The 27,043-nt window shown below is 38.5% G+C and overlaps 1 protein-coding gene across 1 annotated transcript in view; it reads left to right on the plus strand.

Annotated features, from left to right (window-relative positions):
• Positions 1-27,043, plus strand: part of cep128 (centrosomal protein 128) — a 204,356-nt gene that overhangs the window by 2,439 nt on the left and 174,874 nt on the right. The window contains exon 5 of the mRNA XM_079831673.1: positions 2,467-2,585. Coding sequence (XP_079687799.1) covers positions 2,467-2,585 — 119 coding nt within the window. The remainder of the gene's footprint in view (positions 1-2,466; positions 2,586-27,043) is intronic.

Genomic DNA, 27,043 nt, shown 5'->3' on the forward strand with positions numbered 1-27,043 from the left:
TAGTGTGAGCAGCGACTATTTGTTAAATTAGCCTAAATAGTCTTCGTTAAATAGCCTTGAACCACTGAGACAAAAGCGCACACCACACGAGATATGTAAATTAATATATTTATATGTAAATGTTATAAAATATAAAAAGTAAATATAAATAATATTCATATTATATATTATATTATATATAAAACAGGGCTCGACATTAACGCTTGTCCGGGACAAGTGGATTTTTTGAAGGGCAAATGAAAAAGAATTTGACTTGCCCGATGGACAAGTATCCTGAGTAAAATGTCAAAACAAAAAATAACTAGGGAATCACCGAAGTGCAATAATGATTCTGCATTCAGTTGGAGATCGATAGTGGTCAATAATATAAAACTTACTGACGTTAACAAGGTTGTCCTGTTGAGGCTTGCGCCGCCTCTCGAGGAGAAAATCGAAAACAAATGAGCGCCGCTCATACAAAGAAACTCAGTTAACATACACGGTTAAAATTGTGTAGTTTTTATATTTATAACATATGATAAAGTTAAGCAACATCGCACTAACAAGAGTGTTGTTTTCCTGAATACCATCACGACTGAAAATGACGCTGATTTCATACGCCAGTTCCATAAACAATTAATTAACATTAAGTCACTTACATCATGCATATGGACTGTTTTTGTTCTATTTCAGCAGCGAAAATAATTCCAAACAAAGATCACAACAGAAACGTAACGCATCTCACAGCAGCAGTGTGTGTTAGTGAATGATTCAGTGTTTGAATGTATCGGTTGAATCAAAGATTCAATGACCTATTCGTAAACAACCGCCTAATTCTTGAATGAATCAGCCGTTTGAACGAATCGACTCAATGACTCACTCATTAAGACGGTCACATGCTGCCACCTACTGGTGGTTTAGTTTCATTTTTCCAACATTTCTTATTTGTATATTCAAAAATATTTCAAATAATCTCATAACATTATTTAATGCAGTTGTAATTTTTCATTGTAAATTATTTAATTTGATTGGTAACAGCCCTATAAGTGTCTCATTCTAATTTAATTTATAGATCAAATTTAAAAATATAAAATAAAAGCTGAAGCATAACCTATATTTAATACAATTATGGAAAAATGCCCTTTATAAAAAGGTAAAAATATCACAACTATGCATATTTAAATATGTCAAAGCTGATTGAAAACTGGTGAGAATTTTGCTTCAGAATAGATTATATTTACAAAAAGAAATTCGGACAAGCTAATTTTTTACTCGGGCAAGTGAATGAATGATTTACTTCTCCGAAGGACAAGCATGTGAACAGGCTTAATGTCGAGCCCTGTATAAAAGTAGCATAATATACAATCACGGTAGTGTGAGCAGCGAGTGATGACGCTTTGTTAAATTAAATAGCCTTGAGCCTTCGTTAAATAATCTTCATTAACCACTGAGACAAAAGCGCACACGAGATGTAAATTGTAAATGTAAATTAATAGCCTGAATATATAAAAATATAAATACTATTAATATAAATAATATATTATATGTGCTGGTGTGTGCGCTAAAGTCGTTAGTTTAGCCTATTGTTTGATGACGACGACTGTAATCTGAAAGTAAAAATATGGGAAATAAATAAACATGAACAAATAAATATATATTAGGCTACTGATCAATATCGATAAATAAAAATGTGTTTGTTTGTCTTTGTTTATGCTGTTCCATCTTCAGATCTCTCAGTCGTGATCTGATCTGCTCTCTCAGCAAAAAATATGAAGGCTGGGATGTAAACCATATCCTAGTCTATATTTCGTTTTGCCAGCACTTTTTTTTCAGATATCATTCAGTTTCTGTTCTAATTGTTCCTGTTCTAAACGTGAAAAAATAAACGGAAAATAAACACGTTCCTTATTATGTTCAATTGCCTGCGCTGGTGTGTGTGTGCGGCTGTGCGCGAAAGTCGAGCGGGAGCCGTTTAAAGCGGTTTACCGCTGAATCGCGGGAATTCCTTGCTTTTCAACCGCGGTAAGAAAAAATCCATACCGTCCCAGCTCTAGATGGGGCCCCCTGATTCACTGGGGCCATTATCATCATCTTCTAATAATACGAAGGGTTTCTTGAGTGCCATATCAGAATATAAGAATGATTCCTTTAGGATCAACTCTAAAGACTAGACTAATGGCTGCTGAAAATGATCTTAGCCTTCACAGATTTATTTTATTTTATTTACAACAGATAACAGTTTAAATTGCAATAATATTTTATTTTTATGTTTTTTGATCAAATAAATGCTTGATGAACATAAGATTATTTTTTCCAAAAAATTTGAATGGTAGTGTAATTGTTGCATACTGCTCTTAAATATCTTAGCATTGTACATACTACTTTTAAAAATATAGTATGCACTATGTAGTGTGCAGTAGGCAGCAGTAAAATAGTTACAGTAGTAAGCAGTACAATAGTTCCAGATTTCTGTCTCTTGCCCTGTAGACAGGAGGCGCTACCTCCCCACATCCCCTTTGAGAGATGGGAGTGTGGGCACAGGTAATAGAGGACGATCTAGATCTGTCGCAGTGCGTTTCCGAGACTCCGCTCAAGCTGAAGAGCAGGTATGACTGTACACCTGAGACCAATTGTATCATGTTTTAGGTATTTTATTTAACCCAAAATTGATTAATACATTTTATAACTGTATAGACATGCATATCTTTTTGCACATAAATATTTCTCAAATTGTTAGATTATGCCTCCACATCAGAAATATCAGATCCGACACAGGATCATGCCAGAAGATCTGCAAAAATCTGCAAAATCAGTCAGCAGAGTTTTGTCTTAATACCTAAAAGCCATTAACAGCAAGTTTTGTCTGGCATCTAAAATCAGTGTTTTGTCTTGTAACTCAAAACTGTATTAATAGTCTGACAAGAAGTTGACTGAGAAAGCCAGGGAAGGGCAGAAGCAAGAGAAATTAATAAAAAGGAACGTTTATTAAATACTCTTAGTTGCATATGTTTCAATGCTCAGACTTTGTCTGACCAGTACAAATCTAACGTGTTAATATACCAAAACAAATGGATTGGAAAATTACTGCTTAACAATACAGATTGTTTCAAAGCAGCTTTACAATGACAGTGTTTCCCCTACGGTTTTTTTCAGGGGGGGTGGTAGACCTCCCGAAACTACTGCGGATACGTTGTGTTGTCATGGATGTGGTGCGCAGTAGGTGGTTGTTTGTATCGATGCATTTCTATAGTGAGCTGAATTGACAAGAGTAAACATAAATTTGGTCAATAAATATAAACAACATGTTTTTACACATCACACAACTATTTACAACAAAAAAGATGCTGGCTTTGCTTGAGTTGTTTCACTGACCCCATCACAAAAAAAGTAATAAATAAAATTTGTTTTTGAGCCATGTAACCTTAATAAATAAGGTTATGACTCTAAAAACTATTATCCTAACTCATATAAATTTTTATATTGTTAAGGACAGTCAGTAATAAAATAAGAACAAATAATCAAATTACGAGCAACAGCACAAATAAATACAGCAGAACAAACTTATACAAATTAAATAAACAGTTCTTTTCTGTTTTTTCATGTAGGTCTAAACTAGATTGTCAGGTACAAAAATAGTAGGCCTAATCAAATGTAAAATATCGCTGCATAGTCTGCATAAAATTATATGTCACTGCATATAAATATAGATTAACCTTTATTAAACGTTATTCAGTAATTTTTTTTTGTGTCTTTTTGTTAACTTAACAAATGAGGGCAATAGAAGCAACTAGAGCAGTCAAGGGCAACAATATGCAAGTGCTGTAACAAGTCTCATTTAATCTAGCGCAGAACAGAATTTTTTTTTATTGTATATATTTTTTTTTATATAGCCATTGTTGATATTTTCAGGCTTTCCATGTTTTCACTGTTATGCGGTAGGGGGCGCTATTACACCTGTCCTGAACGAGTACAGAATCTCCTGATCAAAAGGCGAAGAAGCAGAAACGAGCAATATCATGGCTGCGTCCAACAACCTAGGCAGCTGACTCGTTGCCTCGCTGCCTTATCAGACAATGGCTTGTAAGGCAGCGTTTGTGCATGAAGGCACCTCAAAAAAGTAATTTCAGACAGACTTCTTAGGCAGTGTAAGCATTTAAAGGGTTAGTTCACCCAAAAATGAAAATTCTGTCATTAATTACTCACCCTCATGTCGTTCGACACCCGTAAGACCTCCGTTCATCTTCGGAACACAAATGAAGATATTTTTGTTGAAAGCTCAGGGTTTTTCCTGGGTCAAAACTGGTCTTCGGTGGTGGCTGACAGACATGGTCATCCATACACACACACACACGCACACGCACGCACGCACGCACGCACGCACAGTAAAAAAGTTCCCTACCCACGTGATCTGCAAGTGCAATACTGACAAAACATTTTAAATAAATTCAAAGAAAATTTGTAATTTTTGCTTATCTTATTTTGATACCTTGATGTTTGTTTTTGTTCCTCATTTTTACACTATTTACTGATAGTTGTTTTGGTATATAATCATATCAATATTAAAAAGTAGTATTAAAAAATGAACAAATAGCCTAATTTTCTGCTATATACAATTTCATAAAATTATCAGCTAGCTAACCACAACTTTGTTCTGGGTTCACTCCAGTCTAAACTAAATGATTTTAGGCTATTTATTTTACTACACATTGTCCAAATAAATAAGCTGAAAGACTGTGGATGATTAAAGCTAATTCTTACTATCCACTCTTGCTAAAGTGGGTAAGCACACTTGTGTTCTCATTTCAAGTGTTCTGAGTCAGTGGTTCCCAACCACGTTCCTGGAGGACCCCCAACAGTGCACATTTTGCATGTCTCCTCAATCAAACACACCTGATTCAGGTCATCAGCTCATTAGTAGCTACTCCAAGACCTGATGTGGGTGTGTCAGACAAAGGACACATCAAAAATGTGCACTGTTGGGGGTCCTCCAGGAACGTGGTTGGGAACCACTGTTCTGAGTAAATGATTCAACTGATTCATGAGTTCAGTGTTGGACTGATCCGTTCTAACCAGTCGTTAAAATGATTCGGTTCAAAGGAGTCATAATGTGGCGAATCGGACATTGGCTGACGCGCTGTGTGTGAATCCCTTCTGTTAGAACATCGCGAAAGATTTGTCAACACACAGAAAACACTTCATAACCGGATAGGATTTGTTTCACGTTTATTGAAAGTATGCTTTATGTCAGCTGGTCAGAGAATCAGTCAATGTTTTTTGAGCGCATTTCACACCCAGCGGTAATTAAAGGAAAACATCGTCTGATAGCGCCACGTGCAACATGGATTCGGTCTTCCGACCTTTTGATTTTGATTAACGTAATATGTGAAATATTAGAAAGCTAAGAATGCCTATTTTGAAGACAGAGAGCGTGCGAGCGGGGGAGGAGCTCTCTGGTCGTTCTCTCTGACACTCAGTTAACGCAAGGGCAGCGGTCATCTATTCTACATCACTCCTAAATCACAATAACTCATCAAATAAGGCTTTGGCGGGACAACAATTTGTTTTGGCGGCCGCCAAAAAATTTTCAATGTAGGAAAAACCCTGAAGCTGATGGCTGAGAAAGGCTTCAGATAGGCCTCCATTGGCATTCAGTACATTTACACTCCCAAGACCCATAAAAGGCACTTAAAACGTTGTAACAAAGTCCATCTCACCGCAGTGACTCTACAATAATTTTACGATGCGACGACAATAGTTTTTGTGCACAAAAAAAAATCAAAATAACATCTTTATCCAACTTGTTCTTGTCTTCTGTGTGTGCCTCCACGACGCATGCACGAGAATATTACACAGATCCAGCGTTCGGACACATGACCCAGAAGCGATTTGTTTACAAGGAGAGGAAGACGCGCTTATCTAAGCTGTTGAATTCTACATTGATCATGCTTTAGGTCTCGGCGTAGTTCTCAAAATGGGGTTAAAGTGTGCATTTCATGGATTCCCGAACCCCGGCGCTACGTCATTTTCTCGCGCATGCGTCGTGGAGGCACACACGGAAGACAAGAAGAGGTTGAATAAAGTCGTTATTTACAAAAACTATTGTCGTTGCATCGTAAAATTATTGTAGAGTCACTGTGGTGAGATGGACTTTGTAACGACGTTTTAAGTGCCTTTTATGGGTCTTGGGAGTGTAAATGTACTGAATGCCAATGGAGGCCTATCTGAAGCCTTTCTCAGCCATCAGCTTTCAACAAAAATATCTTCATTTGTGTTCCAAAGATGAACGGAGGTCTTACGGGTGTCGAACGACATGAGGGTGAGTAATTAATGACAGAATTTTCATTTTTGGGTGAACTAACCCTTTAATGATCTACAGCAAAATAGAGAGAGCTTTGGTGAGAACTAAACACATATTTAATTACTACATAAGTAATTTCTCGCTAGAAATGACATCGGAAGTGGAAAATGTTGGTAAAAAAAACTTACATTTACACACAAAACTGACCAGCAAACACAACTTTTGGAGGCCATCTTTTTTACTCACGCATAAAAACAATGGTAGGGGAAACACTGAATGATAAAAGGAAATTAATGGAAGAGAGACTGTTTTAGCTCTCAAAAAAGTTATTGTCCAGCTAAAGTAAGTTTTTGATTGATTAATTTCCGTTGTAAAAAACATTAGTTATTTACTTTGGTGCCACTTACACAACACCATTTTCAACCAAAATAGAACCCAAATAGCAAATTGGCTTTGGGCCGGATCTGGCTAAATTTCGGCTGTGATTTTGGCCCACATATCGCATGGAATTACGGTCCAAGGTTGGCCCAAGTGTTGTTTGCCAAAAGTCAAACAGAGCAATGCCGGAAGCAGACCAATACTCGCCCAGAGCTTTACAATGTACCCAGAAATAATCCAGAACTGGCCCACAACAACACCGTAATCCCCAAATGTCAGCCAGACAAGAGCCAAACTGCCACCACCTTTACCCCAGAACTCAGCCACAACTTATCCAGAAGCTCCAGAAAACAGCCATAACTGAACCAGAAATTATCCCTGTGTAATACGTATATATTGTACAAGGAATAATAAAAGAATGACACTATACAAATGTAAAGTACAGCATTTTATTGAGAAGGGAAGAAAATCTCAGCCAAAAACAAGGAAAAATAAAATGTGCTGTCAAACTGATGAAGATGTTTTCTTAATTTGCTGGTGTTTTTTCTATTTGCATGCGTTTTCTTCTGTTGCAGCGTGTTGAGCCGTCTCAGCCACCGTACCAAAAAGCAACAGAAACAAAGCAATACATTCAATTGATACAAACAAGAAAGCAAGTGTAAAAGCAAAACTGTAAATGTCTCATGCATAAATATTAAAATACAGAAAAACAGCTGTTTATATAAGACAAATAAAATACAATTAATATTTACAGATGTGCAAAAAAGCTAAAATATAAGTACCGTATTTCCTCAAATAAAAGCCGGGGCCTTTATTTACCTGAACTGCAGAAGGTCACCGGCTTTTATTTGAAGCAGGCTTTTATTAGGGGCAGGCCTTTATTTCGAATTCCAACTATTTGAAAAAAATAATTGTTTTAAATAAACCGTTTTAAATGAAAAGCGATAGCGTTACAGAGGAGTGAGTGGTCACGATGGTTTCGCTTCTTCGGCACAACCCTACTGTACATTACGCTGAACTTGAATGCACATGAAATTAAAGGAAATAATTTTTCCCCGGCCTTAATTTGAGACTGGCCTTTATTTGTTTGTGCTGGCCACGCCCCCGGCCACTATCAGAGGCCCGGCGTTTAATTGACTACAGGCTTTTATTTGAGGAAATACGGTAATATAACTTAAAATGTGTGGTTTACATTAACATTTTGCAAAGGTGTTCTTCTTTTTCTGCCACCCTCATGGTCACCAGCTAGATGAAACCACATTTTAATAACCTTTTCGACCTCCAGCTCAGTTGTCTGTACACACACACAGGATTTCTTCTTACAGCCTCTAGAATAGGAGCATACAAGTACAGAGTTTAAAATACATTTAAATAAAATGAACCATAGAGACATGAAACATTTGTATTACAAGACACTACCAGTCTAATAATTAAAACTTTCAACATTCATTCATGACATGAGGGAATAGTCATGAAGTTCCAGAAAGACTGAGACAGTAAAAATGCACTTAAAAGTCACAATTTGGTTGTTTTTAAGCTGAACGGTGCTTTCCCATGTACACCAATCCAGTTCACCACTTTGGCAAAGTCATTTTTGAATTTGCCAGACCGTGTCCTTTACGTCCACTCCACCCAGCAATCCCAGTTCAAGTACCTGAAATATTTTTAAAACATGCCATCACTATTAAGTCAAAACACTAAAATAGTCAACACTAGAACTTGCTTATGGCTTGCTTCTTCACAGGCTTGGGTTGGCCTCTTTTCAGGTTGAGAATTAATTTCTTTGTCCAAAGATTCAAACTCTTTTAACAGCCGTTTTTCTCGTGTAACTTCAACATATCTCACTGTAAGCTCACGGTAAGACAACAATGTTTCCATTAAGCACTGTAAATGGAGGCTGAGAATAATTCTAGCACCTCTAACATTAAAACAAATAAAATCCAACCACAGTAACTGCACACAAAAAAGCCTATCTAGTAGGCTACTGTGCTGTAGATTACCGACTAAAATCTAGTTGAGATATTAAAAAAGGATCAACTTACCTTGATCATGATGTATTAAAACTCCAAAAGACAAAACCAAGCTAGCGTGATTGTCGAAGTTAGAACAACCATTTGAATTTCACTGTGAGACTGTGTAACTTCCGGATCCTCTGATAGGCGGGATGGTGTCACGGGGTGCACTCTGGGAAAAGTAGTCATTTTTCTAAAGCGGATTTAACACAGTGAATGTAAATCAAATACTATTTCCAAGATGCATTGCAAACTGCGTCATCGTATCAGCAATCACAGACGCTGCTGTCTGCCATATTAGGCCGAGCAAGACTGCTCTAAAAACACACGCAAGTTTCTTGGAGAGCCAAGAAAAAAAAAAAACACAACCATATTTTTTTTCTCAACCGATTTCAACTATTTACGTGGAGAACATAAACGTTTGTTCTCCAAATACCTATAACCTGTATAGGCTATTCTATGGAGATTATATTTATTATTAATTGTTAAGGAATTCTGAAAACTCTTCTCAAGCATTGATGGTTTTTGCTACAAAAATCATAGTTTAACCATTGGTTTTTGTCGTAAAACTGTTTATACAAATGGTAATCAATTCGCCAAAAACATTTGTGGCATATTGAATGACCATTGGGATAACCACAAAGTAGGCTACTCATTCAGTCCCATTCAATTGTTTCAAAACACATCCTTAACTGCCCATTAAAATAATGTTGCCAACATCAAGTCTTCTTTCCATTAAAACCTGCCTCCTTATGATTACTTTTTTCTTCATTTTTAAATCACTATTGATAAAAGTGTACTATTTGAATAACTAGAAGTATTTTTTAACTTGGCCTATAACAAACATATTTCATTTTATTCTTTTTGAAAAAAATTAACTTTATGATGTATAAAATATAAACCAATTAACACCACATCTTCACAGCTGTTTTACAGTACAGCATATACAGTGAAGAGAACAATTATTTGATACACTTATTTGATTATTTGATACACATTTGATCATTTTGATACATCATTATTCTACCAACTTTGTAACACATGCAATGTACCATTACAGCTGTCGAGATGAACGAGTTACGAGTAAGTGTTGATTATAGCATTATTTTTAGATATTTTCCTATCATATGAAAAGCGTCAGTGACGCACATTGAGTACACAGCGCAAACAATGACACAACAGCAGTAATCGAATGTAATCCAGTTCATTGTGGGGCTAGCTGGCTAGCCTAGCCCAGAGACCCTCACGCTTACCCCCCTTCTGCTTAATCTCGCGCCACGTTTGGTGCCTCCGCTGTGGGCCAGAGGCAGTACTGGGGGTCGGTGATGTTGAAGGCCGACCGGCCAGTGCAGCCCGAGCTTCGTCGTGTGTGAGGTTTATCTCTAAAGAGATGTGAGTCTGCTGATGTTGAGCAGAAACGACTGTATGCACATTTTAGAACAGATAGACGCGACGGGGACGTACAAAACACTGACTCACAAGATAGAAAACACGAAAACACCGTTCTGTCGGGAGAGAGAGAAGCCGCAGTTTGTGCACGAATAATAAATAATTAGCTACACATAAGAAATCACTGATCACAAATCAGAAGGAACTGAAAAAAGACTTCTGTTTTCATTTGTACATCCAAACACTGAGAAACTGCCAGCATTCACTCGTTCACAAGCCATGATCTCTCGAGCGTTTGCATGGGCGTGCCAGATTCTCTGGGCGGAGGAAAGGGAGGTAACCGTTCCTGTTTGGACGTCAAAACAGGAGGCTTCAGGATTGGCTAGTCTGGCCTGTCATTTTCTCAAAGGCAGAGAAAGACAGCCAGAACTCGGTTTACACCGATCAACATTTCTATCCACTTGGGGACAATATTCAGGCTAGGGGAACTCATATTAAAGGGTTAGTTCACCCAAAAATGAAAATTATGTCATTAATTACTTACCCTCATGTCGTTCGACACCCGTAAGACCCCCGTTCATCTTCGGAACACAAATGAAGATATTTTAGTTGAAATCCGATCGCTCAGAAAGGCCTCCATTGGCACAATGCACGGTACACTCTCAAGACCCATAAAAGGTACTAAAGACGTTGTTACAAAGTCCATCTCATTATAGTGGTTCTACAATAACTTTATAAAGTGACGAGAATAGTTTTTGTGCGCAAAAAAACCCTAAATAACGACTTATATCATGATGACCGATTTCAAAACAAGGCATCATGAAGCTTCGAAGCGTTATGAATCAGTGAGTCGATTCAGCGGTTTGAATCGCCAAAGTCAACTGATTTCAGCAGTTTGGCGGTTTGACACGCGATCCGAATCATGATTCGACTCGCTGATTCATAACGCTTTGAAGCTTCATGATGCATTATTTTGAAATCGGTCATCACTATATAAGTCGTTATTTAGGTTTTTTTGCACACAATAACTATTCTCGTCGCTTTATAAAGTTATTGTAGAACCACTGTAGTGAGATGGACTTTGTAACAACGTCTTTAGTACCTTTTATGGGTCTTGAGAGTGTACCGTGCATTGTGCCAATGGAGGCCTTTCTGAGCGATCGGATTTCAACTAAAATATCTTAATTTTGTTTCCGAAGATGAACAGAGGTCTTACGGGTGTCGAACGACATGAGGGTAAGTAATTAATGACAGAATTTTCATTTTTGGGTGAACTAACCCTTTAATGTTGAAATACCTCATGAAAATGTCCTGCCATGGGACCTTTAATGAACACTTTTACTTACTGTTTGTGGCGGTGCTGTCGAATCCATATGGTAAAAGTCTTTTAAAGCCTGTGCTGACATTGCGACTGATAAACGGAATCCATTTTCTCCTAATTCTCTGGGCGGGCAAAGCAGAGGAAGGGGAGGTAACCTTTCCTTGTATGACGACATAACAGGGAAGATTCCAGATCGGCTCGTCTGAGCTCTCATTTTCTCAAAGGCAGAGAAAGACAGCCAGAACGCGGTTTACACCTATCAACATTTCTAGCCACTTGGGGACCATATACAGGCTAGGGGAACTCATATTAATGTTAAAAAACCTCATAAAATGAAAATTTCACGCCATGGGACCTTTAATGAAAGATTAGTAATTATTGTGTTTGCCTTATCTTTTGCAAGGCTAGGTTTTTCTATGTGATCTCTTGCTAGAGTTTCCTGTTTTGTGCCAAACTCAATACTCTGGAGAGGAATTACAAGCACAAATGGCTAGCTGCCTACGGACCTGTTTTCCCTTTGAACTGTGATTTTTATAAAAATCATCAACTGGTAGGAGAATTAAAATTGTTCTTGCTTTTTTGGACACTAAAGACTTTATTTAGTTGAATCCGTTTGATTTTTGCTTTCGAAAAGGAGAGACTCTATTTTTTTAAAATTAAACTGATCGAAAGAGAGTTCAACAACTCTTTGAACTGAATCATTTGATTTGCGAACTCTTTCGCTAATTCATTCAACTGATTCGATTCATTCATGGACTTTGTTCATCCGAGTCAATTCATTTGTTTCCGTATATCCAATTCATATTGTTGAATGTGCTGTTTACTCTTTGAAGGGAACGTGATTTATTAGTTCTGAATTATATTCTATGTTTTAGGTCAAATTAAATGTTTAATTACTTTCATTTCATATTTGGGTTATTGAATATTATATTTTGTTTGAGGGTTTATATTTGTAAATTACTTTTGTCAAATTAAAAGAGACCGACACAGGGTTTTTTTTTTTTTTTTTTGAGAATCTACTTTATTTACACATTGCGTGAAAAGTGTGAAACCCCATCAAATCAAATTGAGACCTGTTGAAATCTTGTCATAGAAAAAGCAAGAGAAGAATCGACAAATGTTTTGCTTTACTGAACTCCTTAATTGATTGTTCAAACCTATGATTTATCTGATTGAAATAAATTACAAAGAGAACACATTCTTTTAATATAATATAATCTTTAATCTGAACCAGAGCAAAATTGTGGACTATTGACTCACCTGTCGCATCTTTACCTCCCTCCAGTAGCCGTTCCTTGCTTCTGATTTAATTGGCCCATACTGAACATCATTACTGGGTGTAGCGCATCAATTACGTTGCACACTACATGCTACATGTTACTATATTTTCTATCTGTTTTGACCACTTCAGCCTACTGTCCAGCCTACTGTCTACTATAACTACAAGAAGTCTTATTTCCTCTACCTGTTCAATAGGCACACTCTTTAAGGACAGATTTAACTGTGGTTTAAATTTAAATCTAAAAGTTGATGCAAACCCAATGCTTTTGGTTTTTGTCAAGTTTAGAACCAATTCATTATTCTGTACCTGCTTTATGACCAATTGTAATTCCTCATCCAAAGCAGTAGACAACGGTTTAATTGATGTTGCAGTTACATATAATACTGCATCATCTGCAAACATGACTGTCTGTGCACACTTTAGATTAGATTAGATTCAACTTTATTGTCATTACACAAGTACAAGTACAAGTACAAGGCAACGAAATGCAGTTTAGGTCTAACCAGAAGTGCAATAGCAGCAAGTGCAGGATATACAACGTTTGCATAAGTGCAGGACATGGATATGTACTGAGTATATATAAATATATCTATAAATAGAGAGATGGTTATTACTATAAACAGAATTTACAGGTGAATATGTACAGTGAATAATATACAGATGGTTATTACTATAAACAGAATTTACAGGTGGATATGTACTATGAATATAATATACAGATGGCTTTTACTATAAACAGAATTTACAGGTGGATATGTACTATGAATATAATATAATATACAGATGGCTATTACTATAAACAGAATTTTACAGATAGAGGTATACAATGATATGTTAGGCTAAAATGAGGAATATGGCAGTGGATTAAGGTAGTGCAATAAATTATGGACAGAAGCTATCCGAAAAAAAAGTGTAAAAGTGCAGTGGAAGGGATTGCATATTACAGTTAGAAGTACGGTGCAAAATACAAATGTAAACAGTTGGTACTGTAAAAACAGTCGGCAGTGCAAATGAGCATAATCCAGTTACGGTATGGTAGTGCAAAATGCATAAGTAAACAGTTGTTACTGTAATAAACAGTCGGTAGTGCAAATAACAAAGTGAAGGTGGATGTGAGGTAGGAGAGTTATCAGTATATGAGGGGAGTGGATCAACGGGGGTTTGAGTTCAGTAAGGAGACAGCTCTGGGGAAAAAACTGTTCTTTAGTCTGCTGGTCCTGGTCCGGTGGATCCTGAAACGCCTGCCGGAGGGCAGGAGAGAAAACAGTCTGTGGGCTGGGTGAGAGGAATCCTTGAGGATGCTGCGAGCTCGATGCAGACAGCGTTTCCTCTGGATGTGCTCGATGGCAGGCAGTGGAGTCCCTGTGATGCGCTGGGCAGTTTTCACCACCCGCTGCAGTGCCTTGCGCTCCGCAACAGAGCAGCTCCCATACCACACTGCGACACAGTTGGTCAGGATGCTTTCTATTGCGCAGCGATAGAAGTTCACCAGGATAGCCGAGGAGAGCTGATTCTTCCTCAGTGTCCTCAGGAAGAAGAGGTGCTGGTGAGCCTTCTTGACCAGGCTGGAGGTGTTGGTCGTCCACGACATGTCCGCCGAGATGTGGATCCCCAGGAACTTGAAACTGGAGACACGTTCAACAGCCATTCCATTGATGTGGATGGTGTCGTGTGTGCCTCTTGACTCCTTCCTGAAGTCCACGATGAGCTCCTTCGTTTTGGTGGTGTTGAGGAGCAGGTTATTTTCGGTGCACCATGTGGCCAGGTGCTGGATCTCCTCCCTATAGGCAGTCTCATCGTTGTTGCTGATGAGACCAATCACCGTAGTGTCGTCCGCAAACTTGACGATAGAATTAGATCCATACACAGGCTTGCAGTCGGCGGTGAAGAGGGAGTAGAGAAACGGGCTTAGCACACAGCCCTGTGGTACACCAGTGTTAAGAGTGATGGATGTGGAGCAGGTGAATCCTGAACGAACATTCTGGGGTCTGTCAGTTAGGAAGTCCAAAATCCAGTTGCACATTGAGGTATTGATGCCCAGGTCTCCAAGTTTGGCTATTAACTTGGTTGGGATGACAGTGTTGAATGCTGAGCTGAAGTCAACAAACAGCATGCGTGCGTAAGTGTTCTTATTGTCCAGGTGAGTGAGCACAGAGTGCAGTGCCATGGAAACGGCATCCTCTGTGCTCCTATTGCTGCGGTAGGCAAACTGGTGTGAGTCCAATGTGGATGGTAGAGAGTCTTTTAGGTGTTCCAGGACCAGCCGCTCAAAGCACTTCATGACGATGGGTGTGAGTGCTACAGGGCGGTAGTCATTAGGGCACCTCGGGTTAGAGTGTTTTGGCACTGGCACAATGGAAGTGCGTTTAAAGCATGATGGTACAGCTGCTTGGGCAAGAGACAGGTTGAAAATGTCTGTAAAAACCTCAGCGAGCTGCTCCGCACATGCCCTGAGAACACGACCAGGGATGTTGTCTGGTCCAGCAGCCTTGTGCGCGCTGATCCGGCTCAGTGACTTGCAGACATCTGTGGTGGAGAGTGTGATTGGTGGGTCAGCTGAGGGTTTGAGCTTGGTGGCAGTTTCTCTGTTGTCTCTTTCAAAGCAAGCATAAAAGTGATTTAGCTCGTTCAGGAAGTTGACATCAGTGGCTGCGGGGGTGGAGTGGGGGGGTTTGTAGTCACTGATGGCCTGGATGCCCTGCCACATGCGTCGAGGGTCAGAGTTGGAAAAGTGACCCTCTATCTTTAGCTTGTAGCAGTGCTTGGCCTTTTTGATGCCCCTCTTCAGGTTTGCTCTGGATGTACTGTAGGCTTGTGCATCTCCTGATCTGAAGGCAGTATTGCGTGAATTCAGCAGGAGTCGCACTTCCCTGTTCATCCATGGCTTCTGATTTGGGTATGTGGTGATCTGTTTCTGGGTTGTAACACTGTCAATGGTGGTATTGATATGATCCAATACAGAGGAGGTGTAGAAGTCAATGTCCGTGTGAGCGCCACTGGTGGCTTGAGAAGCAAACACACTCCAGTCTGTGTGTAGAAACCTTTTCTGGAGTGTGGAATCAACCCCCGCAGGCCACACCTTGATGGTCTTCACTGATGGCTTCACACGGTTGATGAGGAGTGCATATTTGGGGATGAGGAACAAAGAAAGGTGATCTGACTGTCCCAGGTGGGGGAGGGGTGTCGCAACGTAAGCACCAGCCATGTTTGTGTAAACATGGTCTAAGGTTTTGTTTCCTCTGGTGTGGCAGGAAACATGCTGGTGAAACTTGGGTAGCACTGACTTTAAGTTTGAATGATTAAAGTCACCTGCAACAATAAAAGCAGCTTCCAGGTGATCAGTCTGTTATTTACTGATGTCTGCATGAAGTTCTTTCATAGCAAGCTTGGCATCAGCATCCGGGGGAATATAGGCTGCAGTTATAATGGTGGAAGTGAACTCCCGCGGTAGATAAAACGGTCTACATTTAACCATGAGAAACTCGAGGTTAGCTGAACAATGACTCCCAACAATAGCAGAGTTTGTGCACCAGGCTTTGTTAATGTAAATGCACAATCCACCACCTCTGGTCTTACCGGAGCCATCTAATGTTCTATCCGCCCGGAGCGTGTGGCATCCCGCTAGCTCAATAGCGGTGTCCGGTATTCCGCCGTTTAGCCAGGTTTCCGTGAAGATTAGGACGTTACAGTTCAAAAGTTTCTTACTGTGTGTGATGCTGAGTCGAATCTCCTCCATTTTGTTCACTAGCGACCATACATTGGCGAGGAAAATATTGGGTAAAGAGAGCCGATGTGGGGTTAGCCTTAGCTTTAGCCTTAGCCTAGCTCTCAGACCTCCACGTTTTCCCCGCCTTTGTTTACAATCTCGGCGCCGCCTGCGAGCACTTCAGCCCGGCCAGGTAGAGTGCATAGCCTCGGGTGTCCTAGCGATCTCAGGAAGGAGTCGAAGATTGTCCATAAAACTGTCGGAAATTCGCAAACCAATATCCAAAATCTCACCACGGGTGTACGATGTTAAGGCACAACTATTCTGAACGAACAGACCCGAGATGAGCAGGAAAAATACAGAAAAATTGCAGAATCTGGAGAGACCAAGACCTTTAGACCAAGACCTTTAAAACAAGAGGAAGATCATTGGTAAAATAGAAAATAATAATGGTCCTAAACAACTTCCTTGAGGCACACCACATTGCAACTCTTTCTAATCTGAATAACTTCCATTATATTAGACAGATAACTTTAAACCAATGTACAGTATGAGAAATACATTTAAAATAAAATCTTACAATACTGCTCCTACTAATTTATTGTCATCAATCTGTGCTAGGCTATCATCTGTCCTAATGCTGTTCCTGTTTATTGTCCCTCATACATGCTGAAAATTAGAGGGCAAATTATTCTCCTTAAAGGGATCGTTCACCCAAAAATGAAAATTCTGTCATCATTTACTCACCCTCAAGTTGTTCCAAACCTGTATGAGTTTCTTTGTTCTGCTGAACACAAAAGAAGAAATTTGGAAGAATGTTTGTCACCAAGCAGATAGAGCAACCATTGACTACCATAGTATTTTTTTCCCCCTACTATGGTAGTCAATGGTTGCTCTATCTGCTTGGTTGCTCTATCTGCTTGGCCTTCTGCATTCAACTTATGAAATAAGTGTAACGCCTCTCGAAGTTCAAAAGGTTTACGCCACGTCGGACGTCATCGGACGCCAGTTAAGTTTTTTTACACTATGTCCGATGTCGTCGCGCCAGTTACACTTTTTCTGTAAGTTGAATACGGAAGGTGGTCCGCCAGAAGCTAGATATTTTACATTATAACTTGTTAAATATGGATATTTTACTTACACAAACCCATCGATTCACTTCAGAAGGCCTTTATTAACCCCCCGGAGCCATCTGGATTACTGTTATAATGGATGGATGCACTTTTTTCTGGGCTTCAAATTTTAGGCTGCCGTTCATTGCCATTATAAAGCTTTAGATTTTTTAATATAACTCTGATTGTATTCGTCTGGAAGACACAGAGGATGGCTTGAGGGTGAGAAAATCATGGGGTAATTTTAATTTTTGGGTGAACTTACCCTTTAATAGTTATTTATTTTAACTGTATCGATTCAAACTCACATTTAATCATTTTCAAGGATTTCCATGAAACTTACCTGTATCTGATGGCAATCTGAGAGGGAGACCATGCAGTGAAGCGAGATGTAGTTTCATCCGGTCCGTAAACCAGTTCAGTTTTTTATCAAGGAGCAATAGATCCTAAAAAATAAAATTTCATTAGGTTTATTGACAACATGTTGCAATGTTTACACTGTCCAATTACTCATAGTGTGATTTAATTAGGGCTGAGTATTTGACACATTTCACAATTTGATTTGATTTCAATTCATAAGGTTAATATTTACCAGAAATTGAAGCAAATATAGTGAAACCGCTTTTCTATCCTCCTCCAACCATTCGAACAGATTAACGGCGCGAGTTGTTGAGAGCTCCATGAACCACGTGACCACGAGATCAAAGCGTGTTGCAACTCTGTATTTCAATGGCTCCTGGAGCGCACAGCACAAAAAATATCATTATGAAACAATATAACGTCATAAATCTCTGTAGATGAGGTTAAACACTTACTTTGTGTTCTCTTGGTTAAAAGTAAACTCCATGTCTGCACTGCACGGCGAGTCATGTCCCCTGAGAGAAAAGTTTTGGCTTTATATTGCTATAAATCAATAACTTATAAAAAACAAATGGTAAATTAGATAAAACACTTACTTTAGGTTTCCCTGTAAAGTTCTCTTGTCTGTTTCCCTCGTCTGCTCCGCACCGTCCGCGAGTCAAAGAAATTATCTCTGAGGAAAGTTTAGGTGCGCACGGACACACACATCACAGATGCCATCCTAAAACAATATAATGTTATAAACTTCATACTGTTAATGAGATAAAACACATTATCTCAGTGTTAACCCTACTCGTTTGCTCAGCACCGCGAGTGAAAGGAAATGGCGTCTGTCAGTCCTAGGGGCGTGCGCGCGCGCACAGCATGTGCATTTCCTGGATGCACATAACTACACTCTCTGCCAGATGGCGCTGTTTTCACTAGCCGTGTTAAAGGTCCCATTTTTCCTGTTTTTTTTTAAGCTTTGATTGTGTTTACAGTGTGCAATATAACATGTTCATGTTTCGCGTGTAAAAAAACAGTATTTTTCACACAATTTACTTATCTGTATACCGCTGTTTTCACTGTCCTAAAAACGGCTTGAGGATTTCCTTATTCTATGAAGTCCCTCCTTCAGAAAAAGCTAACGAGTTCTGATTGTGCCAGCGGTTCCCGTGTTGTGATTCGACAGCAGCTTAGCACACGTTGCCCGGAAAGGTCACGCCTCTTACCATAACGGGGAGATGTATGCGCTCAAAATACAGCGTCCCTGAAGGCCAAACAAAGGTGATTTGACTCCGGGATGAAAATAACAGGGTCTGGACGACATGGCGACAAACACTCTACGAACGCAATACTTCCTCTTCTCCACGTGGGAGAGCAACAAGACCACGCCCCCTTTTTTGCGTATTCTTGTGGGTGGAGGTTAGTCAACAAACTGTTCTACTGACGTCATTAAAGCAGGATGTACAGGGATGTAGTCCAAACCGGCCGTTCGTTGTAGGCTTTGAAAGGGAACTTCTGTTAAATAAAATATCTCGCTTGGCATTGAACTTTATAATTTTACAGGTATTTATGCTCTAACAGCAACATTACACACTAAATAAAGTTTGAAAAATGGGATCACGAAGAACAGGACCTTTAAAACAAAACTTTAACTCTTTACTCCTTGACTCCTAGAATTAGGATTTTAGGTTTATATGGTGTGGTATGTATAAATAAGTTAAATAAATGGGTTCATATCTATATGATCACTATATCTAGTGTTTTATACAAATCAGCTGTACATAGTAAATTAAGTTTAGTTTACTGCAGTTAAAGAAATAGGCTAAAGTATAATTGGAGTAAAGCCTGCAGAAAATCTAGAGCAGTTGTTTCAACATATGTTTTTGAGTTAAAACAACAATTATACTTGTCTAGTTGAGGACAAGAAAACTTAAAATGCCTTGTTGTCTGGACAATCTAGTTATCTCTACTGAAAAAAAAAATAGTTGAAATAACTAAATCACAAAAATATTTTTTACAGTGTGGGAACACTATACTGTAACAAGCACCGTCCTTCGGATGAGACGTTAAACTGAGGTCCCAGTATTGGGAATAACGGCGTTATAGATAAACGGTGTTACTAACGGAATAATTTTTTTCAGTAACGAGTAAGCAAACAAATTACTGTTTCTTCCGTTACAACGCCATTAGCGTTTCTGAGAAAAAAATGCGGCGTTACTATAACTGAGCTCACTGAAGCAGTTTTCATCCCAACAGGCTCTCTGTCAGTCAGACCTGCAACGTGTGTCTGTGTGTGTGTGTGTGTGTGTGTGTGTGTGTGTGTGTGTGTGTGTGTGTGTGTGTGTGTGTGTGTGTGTGTGTCTGTGTGTCTGTGTGTCTGTGTGTCTGTGTGTCTGTGTGTCTGTGTGTCTGTGTGTCTGTGTGTCTGTGTGTGTGTGTGTGTGTGTGTGTGTGTGTGTGTGTGTGTGTGTGTGCGCGCGCGCGCGCAACCAGCCATGCGTGTTGGGGGGTGGGTTGGGTGGTACACATAACTGATGATGATTGGTGGGTGGGAGCAGGGCCGGCCCTGACCAATTTGCTGCCCTAGGCAAGATTTTACTTGGTGCCCCTTGTATCAAGATTTAGCACTATGTTATCAATCTTGTTATCAAAGTTGTGGAAACACTGGTACTGTTTTATTTTTGTAATGCATTGATGTTTTTTAACTTTTTTTATTGTTGTTGTTTTATATGATGTTCAGTCCATTCTAAAAGGCTGATGATAGTTAAACTATACAAAAATAGCACATACGCCACATTACAGCCTAAACATAAATAGCAAGAGTAATTGCATCTAGCATTCATGCACAAACTATGCATTGAGAACTAGCAAAAGTGTTTATTTTCCAGTAGATGGCAGCAATCTTCCACTAAACTATGCACATTCATGTTGTCACCATGCATTAAACTGAGAAATGTAGATATTTAATGTGAATTTTACATAAAATGTTGCTATTTTAAATAAACCTGTATATAAATATCCTTACTTTCAGCAAATACAATTTTAAAATTGCCATATGTCCCCTTAAAACTGCACAACTGTAGAGAAAAAACATTAGGCTATTAAAAAAAGTGATATTACATGCGTTTAAAAAAACATATATGATTTTTTTTGTTTTTTTTTGTACAAAATCACACTGGTCCAAAAAAATCTAAATAAAGTGAGATTTTGCTTAAAACAAGCAAAATTATCTGCCAATGGGGTGAGAAAAATAATCCTATTTCTATTTGGGACAGAAACAAGAAACAAGATTTCAATCAGAAGCAAGATTATTTTTCTATCCCCGTGGGCAGATAATTTTGCTTGTTTTAAGCATTTTACTTATCTAGTAGCTTAAATGCATCTTGATGTAAGAATTTTTAGATATTTAGACTAGAAACAAGACAAAAAGAAGAATAGCATTTTTTTCGCAGTGTATCCCTTATCTTCCCTGCTTCTGTCTTTTTTGACACTACAATTCGGCCATCCGTCATAAATAATCAGTCTGTCTACACCAGGCGCGAGCGGCAAAGCACCCTAAAAATGAAAGCAATCCTGTCTACGTTGGATGCGGCGAGAGGCGACGCGACACAACAAATTCCTAACGTTAAAATGATTGCACGTTCTAATTCTGACGCACTTCAAATAGCTCGGTGGGGGAGATTGATGCAGCGGACCGGGAAGAGGCGGGGGACTTAGTTAAGGGTTTTTTGCGCTTTATTTGATAATATTTCGAATTCATATTAATAAAATAGTATCAGCAATACATTTTGGTGCCCCTAAGGATGAGTGGCGCCCCTAGAATTTGCCTATTCCGCCTATGCCACGGGCCGGCCCTGGGTGGGAGACAATGTTGAGGTTGATAGGTTGAGTTCACACACACACACACACACACACTCACACACCTATGACGCACACGCATATGCACAGTCAGCGATGGCAAGTCTGGAAGTATAAGCGCTAATTTTCCCTCGTTGAGGTGAAAGGTAATAATGTTTATGTAAAGTGCAACTTATCCCCAGGAAGAAAGAGTCTCTCCACGTCGGTGGCAAGTAATTCTAATCTAATGAAGCACCTGACCTCACATCATCACATGCCGCCACAAAATTAGTGGCTAAAAACCCAGGTGATAACGCGAGCTCCACTACCAAAGAAGTAGTACTGATAATCAGTGTTGGGCACGTTACTTTAAAAAAGTAATTAGTTATAGTTACTAGTTACTTCTTACAAATAGTAACTGAGTTAGTAACTGAGTTACATCATTATAAAAGTAACTAATTACCAGGGAAAGTAATTACTGCGTTACTTTTTTTTCCCCCCAAATGTTCAAATATGTCAAATAACTTTGATGCCCCCAATATTAGATATGTTAAATGAATGAATTAGACACTAAATAGAATAAATTATTATTATAAAACATTGTACATTAATGTACACTATTGTAATGTTGCTGTGGGACAATGTGAGAGACACCTATCAAATTCAATGGATTATTGTAAATATTATCAGTAGGCCTATAGTGTAAATATTGTGTAAATATTATCAGAACTATACTTTCCTTTGGTAGTGGAGCTCACGTTATCACCTGGGTTTTTAGCCACTAATTTTGTGGCATATGATGATGTGAGGCGCTTCAGAATCACTTGCCACCGGCGTGGAGAGACTCTTTCTTCCTGGGCATAAGTTGCATGTTAAATAAATATTCTTACCTTTCACCTCAACGAAGGAAAAGTAGCGCTTATACTTCCAGTTTGCGAAAGCTACCTTTGAAGTCGTTGGACCATCGCTGAATGTGCATGTGCATATGCGTGTGCGTCATAGGTGTGTGTGTGTGTGTGTGTGTGCGTGTGTGTGTGAACCATAGACCGTGAAAAAAATAGGTGTGAACTCAACCTATCAACTTCAACCTTGTCTCCCACCCACCAATCATCATCAGTTATGTGTCGCACCCACCCCCAACACGCATGGCTGGTGCGCGCACACACACACACACACACACACACACACACACACACACACACACACACACACACACACACACACACACACACACACACACACACACACACACACACACACACACACACACACACACACACACACACACACACACACACACACGTTGCAGGTCCGACTGACAGAGAGCCTGTTCGGATGAAAAGCGCTTCAGTGAGCTCAATTATAGTAACACGACTAACGCCACATTTTTTCCCCTCAGTAACGCTAACGGCGTTGTAACGGGAGAAACAGTAATTCGTTTGATTACTCGTTACTGAAAAAAATAATTCCGTTAGTAACGCCATTTATCTGTAACGCCGTTATTCCCATCACTGCTGATAATATTTACACATTACACTATAGTAGGTCTACTGATAATATTTACAATAATGTATTGAATTGGATAGGTGTCTCTCACATTGTCCCACAGCAACATTACAATAGTGTCATTAATGTACAATGTTTTATAATAATAATTTATTATATTTAGTGTCCAATTCATTCATTTAACATATTTAATATTGGGGGCATCCAAGTTATTTTACATATTTGAACATTTGAGAAAAAAAAAGTAACACAGTAGTTACTTTCCCTGGTAATTAGTTACTTTTATAATGATGTAACTCAGTTACTAACTCAGTTACTATTTGTAAGAAGTAACTAGTAACTATAACTAATTACTTTTTTAAAGTAACGTGCCCAACACTGGTCCTGACTTAAATTAAGAGTAGGGGTGTAACCCCTGGCCAAATCCTGACATCCTTTTGTCCAGATAAAGTAAGACTGTGATGTTTTAATGAGCAGTGAATGTTGAACAACAGTAATCTGGGGCCGTCGGCAATCTTTGACGCTCAAGGGGTTAAAGGGTCTTCAATAAACCCTCCTCCGGCATGATGACTCCGATCTTTCGAATATTCCTATTTAATAATTGTTTAATCGACACGTCATCCTCAATAAACCCGTCTCTGGCGTGATGACTCCGATCTTTTGAATATTCCGATCTAATATGACCTCTGACCTGTGAAGTTACCAGAATAATAATCCATACACTGTTTGTTAATTGGCCAGAGGAGAACTGGCACCCCGAATGAGCCTGGTTTCTCCCAAGGTTTATTTTTCTCCATTATGCCACCTGATGGAGTTTTAGTTCCTTGCCACTGTCGCCTTTGGCTTGCTCAGTTGGGGACACTACATTTTCAACTAAATATCCAAATAAATGTAATTACTAAACTAAATTAAATACACCAACTAAATAACTGATCTGCCCACATTGTCACTGTTTGATAATTGAAATGAGCAACATGACATCACCGTTTGCTCCAGAGCGGCTGTACAGCCGAATCAAATTCTGTTGCATTATTTTCCTGTTTAACACTGTGAAGCTGCTTTGAAAATTGCATTGTTACTACATTGTTAAAAGCGCTATATAAATAACGTTGACTTGACTTGACTAAAGAAGAATTTAATTTGCTCACAAACCATCATTTTCAAAACTTTGCTAAGAACTGCGAGCAAACTTATTTGTCGACTATAATGACCATTAAAACCCAGTGCTGCATTTTTCTGTAGATGAATAACCTTTGCATATTTCCAAGCTAAACAAAAAATCCCTTTTTTAATACTGATATTAAAGATGTGGCAAACTGATTTCTTCTCTTAATTTATCAACTTTATTTATGAAAAATAATTTACAATTTCATATGGTTTAGTTAAAAATTAGTCTAATGTATCAATAAAAGGAATTTGACTTGATTTTAACATCAGATTTACATTCACTTGTTTTATTTTTGTAAAACATTTTCTTTTTTCTATTAATTTTAATTACTTGATTTCTTCATTTGCGATACACTTTCCAGTCCTCCTTGTTCCGAGTTCTGTTTGCTGTACCCTAATATTTTTCAACTCATTATTAATCCATGGTGCCCTAACATTCTTCATTGCACTTTTTTTTTTTATAGGTGTATGTTTGTCCACCAAAGGGTTAAATATTCTTTCAAATGACCCCAATTGGCCAATAGGTGGCACCACAGCAATCAAAAGCGTGAAATTGCTCATAACTCCTAAACCTTTTGTCAAGTATCTTATACCATTGGAATCCAGAGCTCACGACGAACAAAACGTATATCTCAGATTTAATTTCCGGTATGGAAATCGGTACACATGTGTATAGGCTCAATCTTTGGTCACGTGAAAAATAAAATGCGCCGTTTGGACACTTGGTAAAGCTATAACATGAAAAAAACCCCCATGGAAATGGCTATAACAGGCTGACTGTTAGTCCGATTGACTTGAAAATTGGTATGCAGTGTCTTGGTCCAAGGTGCCATAATAGTCTATGAGGACATTGATGTATCTCAAAAAACTTGGCTAATGAAATTTGAGCACCTATTAGACATGGTTAACAGTGGCCAATTGGAACGAAACTCAGTGGGCATGTTTGACTCATGCCCCTAGATATCTGTAAGAATTTAGAAAGAAATCGGCCACTAGTTGGCGTTAATGAGTTTTATGCCTCTGTAATCACGTGGTGTTTTACTTATCTACACAATATTGATATAATTTGACGGATCTCCTCATGTTGAACAAATTTGCCTCTAGAACCTACTGCTGTCAACCAAATCGTTCATTATATATGCACGATTATGTTAAAAACCTACTTTTGCTTACTAGTCCTAGTTTTTTTTGCTCAATCTAAGTAAAAAAAATGCAGTACAATTCTCTGGACTCTCTAGATCAATAAAAAATCAATCCAAAATTTTTTTACTTTGCACTTTGGGTCGCTATAACTGGGTAATTTAAAAATGGTTGTGGCAAAATATACTCAAAAGCCTATTAATCCTGAAGGAAAACTTAAAACTTCACTAAAATAGGTAAGCACATGCAGCATATAACTCTAAAGAAGCATGCAAACTTTTATAGAGATCGGACCATAGGTGGCGCTATTACTGTTAAAAAGCTTTAAAAACCATGCATTTCCTATGGTAAACTGCCCATATTGGTTGTAAATGGTCTTTTCCATCTATGATTAAGATGTTTATATGGTTGCTAAATAAAATTTAATAACTTGTTATGCATGTGTGCCTTATAGGCCTTAATTGCTTGAACCCATATAAATGCTGCTCGCTTTTATTTGTATTTGCGTTCTGTTGTATTTATTTGTCCGTTTTGTTTGTAATTAGTTTCTTTGTTCTTATTGTATTGCTGACTGTTTACTTGTGTAATTATTTTGAAGACCTATTTCTTACATTAGTTAACCTCTAGGAGTCTGAGCTGTTTTGGGGCCCTTTAGAAGTTTTGACATGCTCTTACATTTGTGTTTTTTTTCAGTTGCTTATAAACACATTAATGGCAAAAGTGTAATTACACTGTATTCAGCACAAACTGGGCTACCATAATATCTAAGCAACATGTATGTACATGCTTGTATTTTTGAGAGAAAAATGTTTTTGCATGATTAAAAAAAAAAAAAAAAAAAAAAGGTTTTAAAATTAAGGCCTCAAAACACACAATAGATAGGTGTTCACAAGACTTTTGACTCCAGGATGTATTTGCATTGAGTTTTTGCTTCAAACTCATGTGAGAATCATTTGAGCCTACTCATTCACATAAAACAATACACTGATTTAAAATTTGTAAGACAGTTTTTCTTCACAAAGCCAGTATGCGAGGAGGCGTGATATCCAATGAATGATGATGAGTATCACCTGAGAGGACAAAAGAACATAATAGCCTGCATAATGACCTGCATAATAAGCTGCATAATGAAAGAGCTTCATACCTGACTGAGAGAGCAAAAAAAAATGCTCTTCTTATTTAGTTGAAAACTGTACTTATCTAGTAAATGCATCTTGATTTAAAGGTCCCATGGCATGGCATTTTTCTATTATTTTATAATGTTTCCTGAGGTGTACTTATATTGTTAGTATGATTTTTACATCATAAAATATCATAATTTAGAAATAAAAGGCATTTTTTTCTATACTGTTGTTTGCCCTGTGGCTGAAGGCCCTGTTACAAGGCGTGTCTGCTGTGAGACTTCAGTAAAAACGCCCACTGTTGTGATTGGCTGACATCTTTGCATTTGATATAAGCGGAGGGGGCGTGGTTTAACGGGGTCTACGAGGCATGAGCAGGCACGAGCTGCTGCCAGAGAGACAGATGGACCGGAGTTCACTTCACATCGGTTCTGTCAGTCTCAGTTCAGT

Source organism: Gobio gobio (genome assembly GCF_949357685.1).
Source record: "Gobio gobio genome assembly, chromosome: 12".
Classification (NCBI taxonomy): Eukaryota; Metazoa; Chordata; class Actinopteri; order Cypriniformes; family Gobionidae; genus Gobio; species Gobio gobio.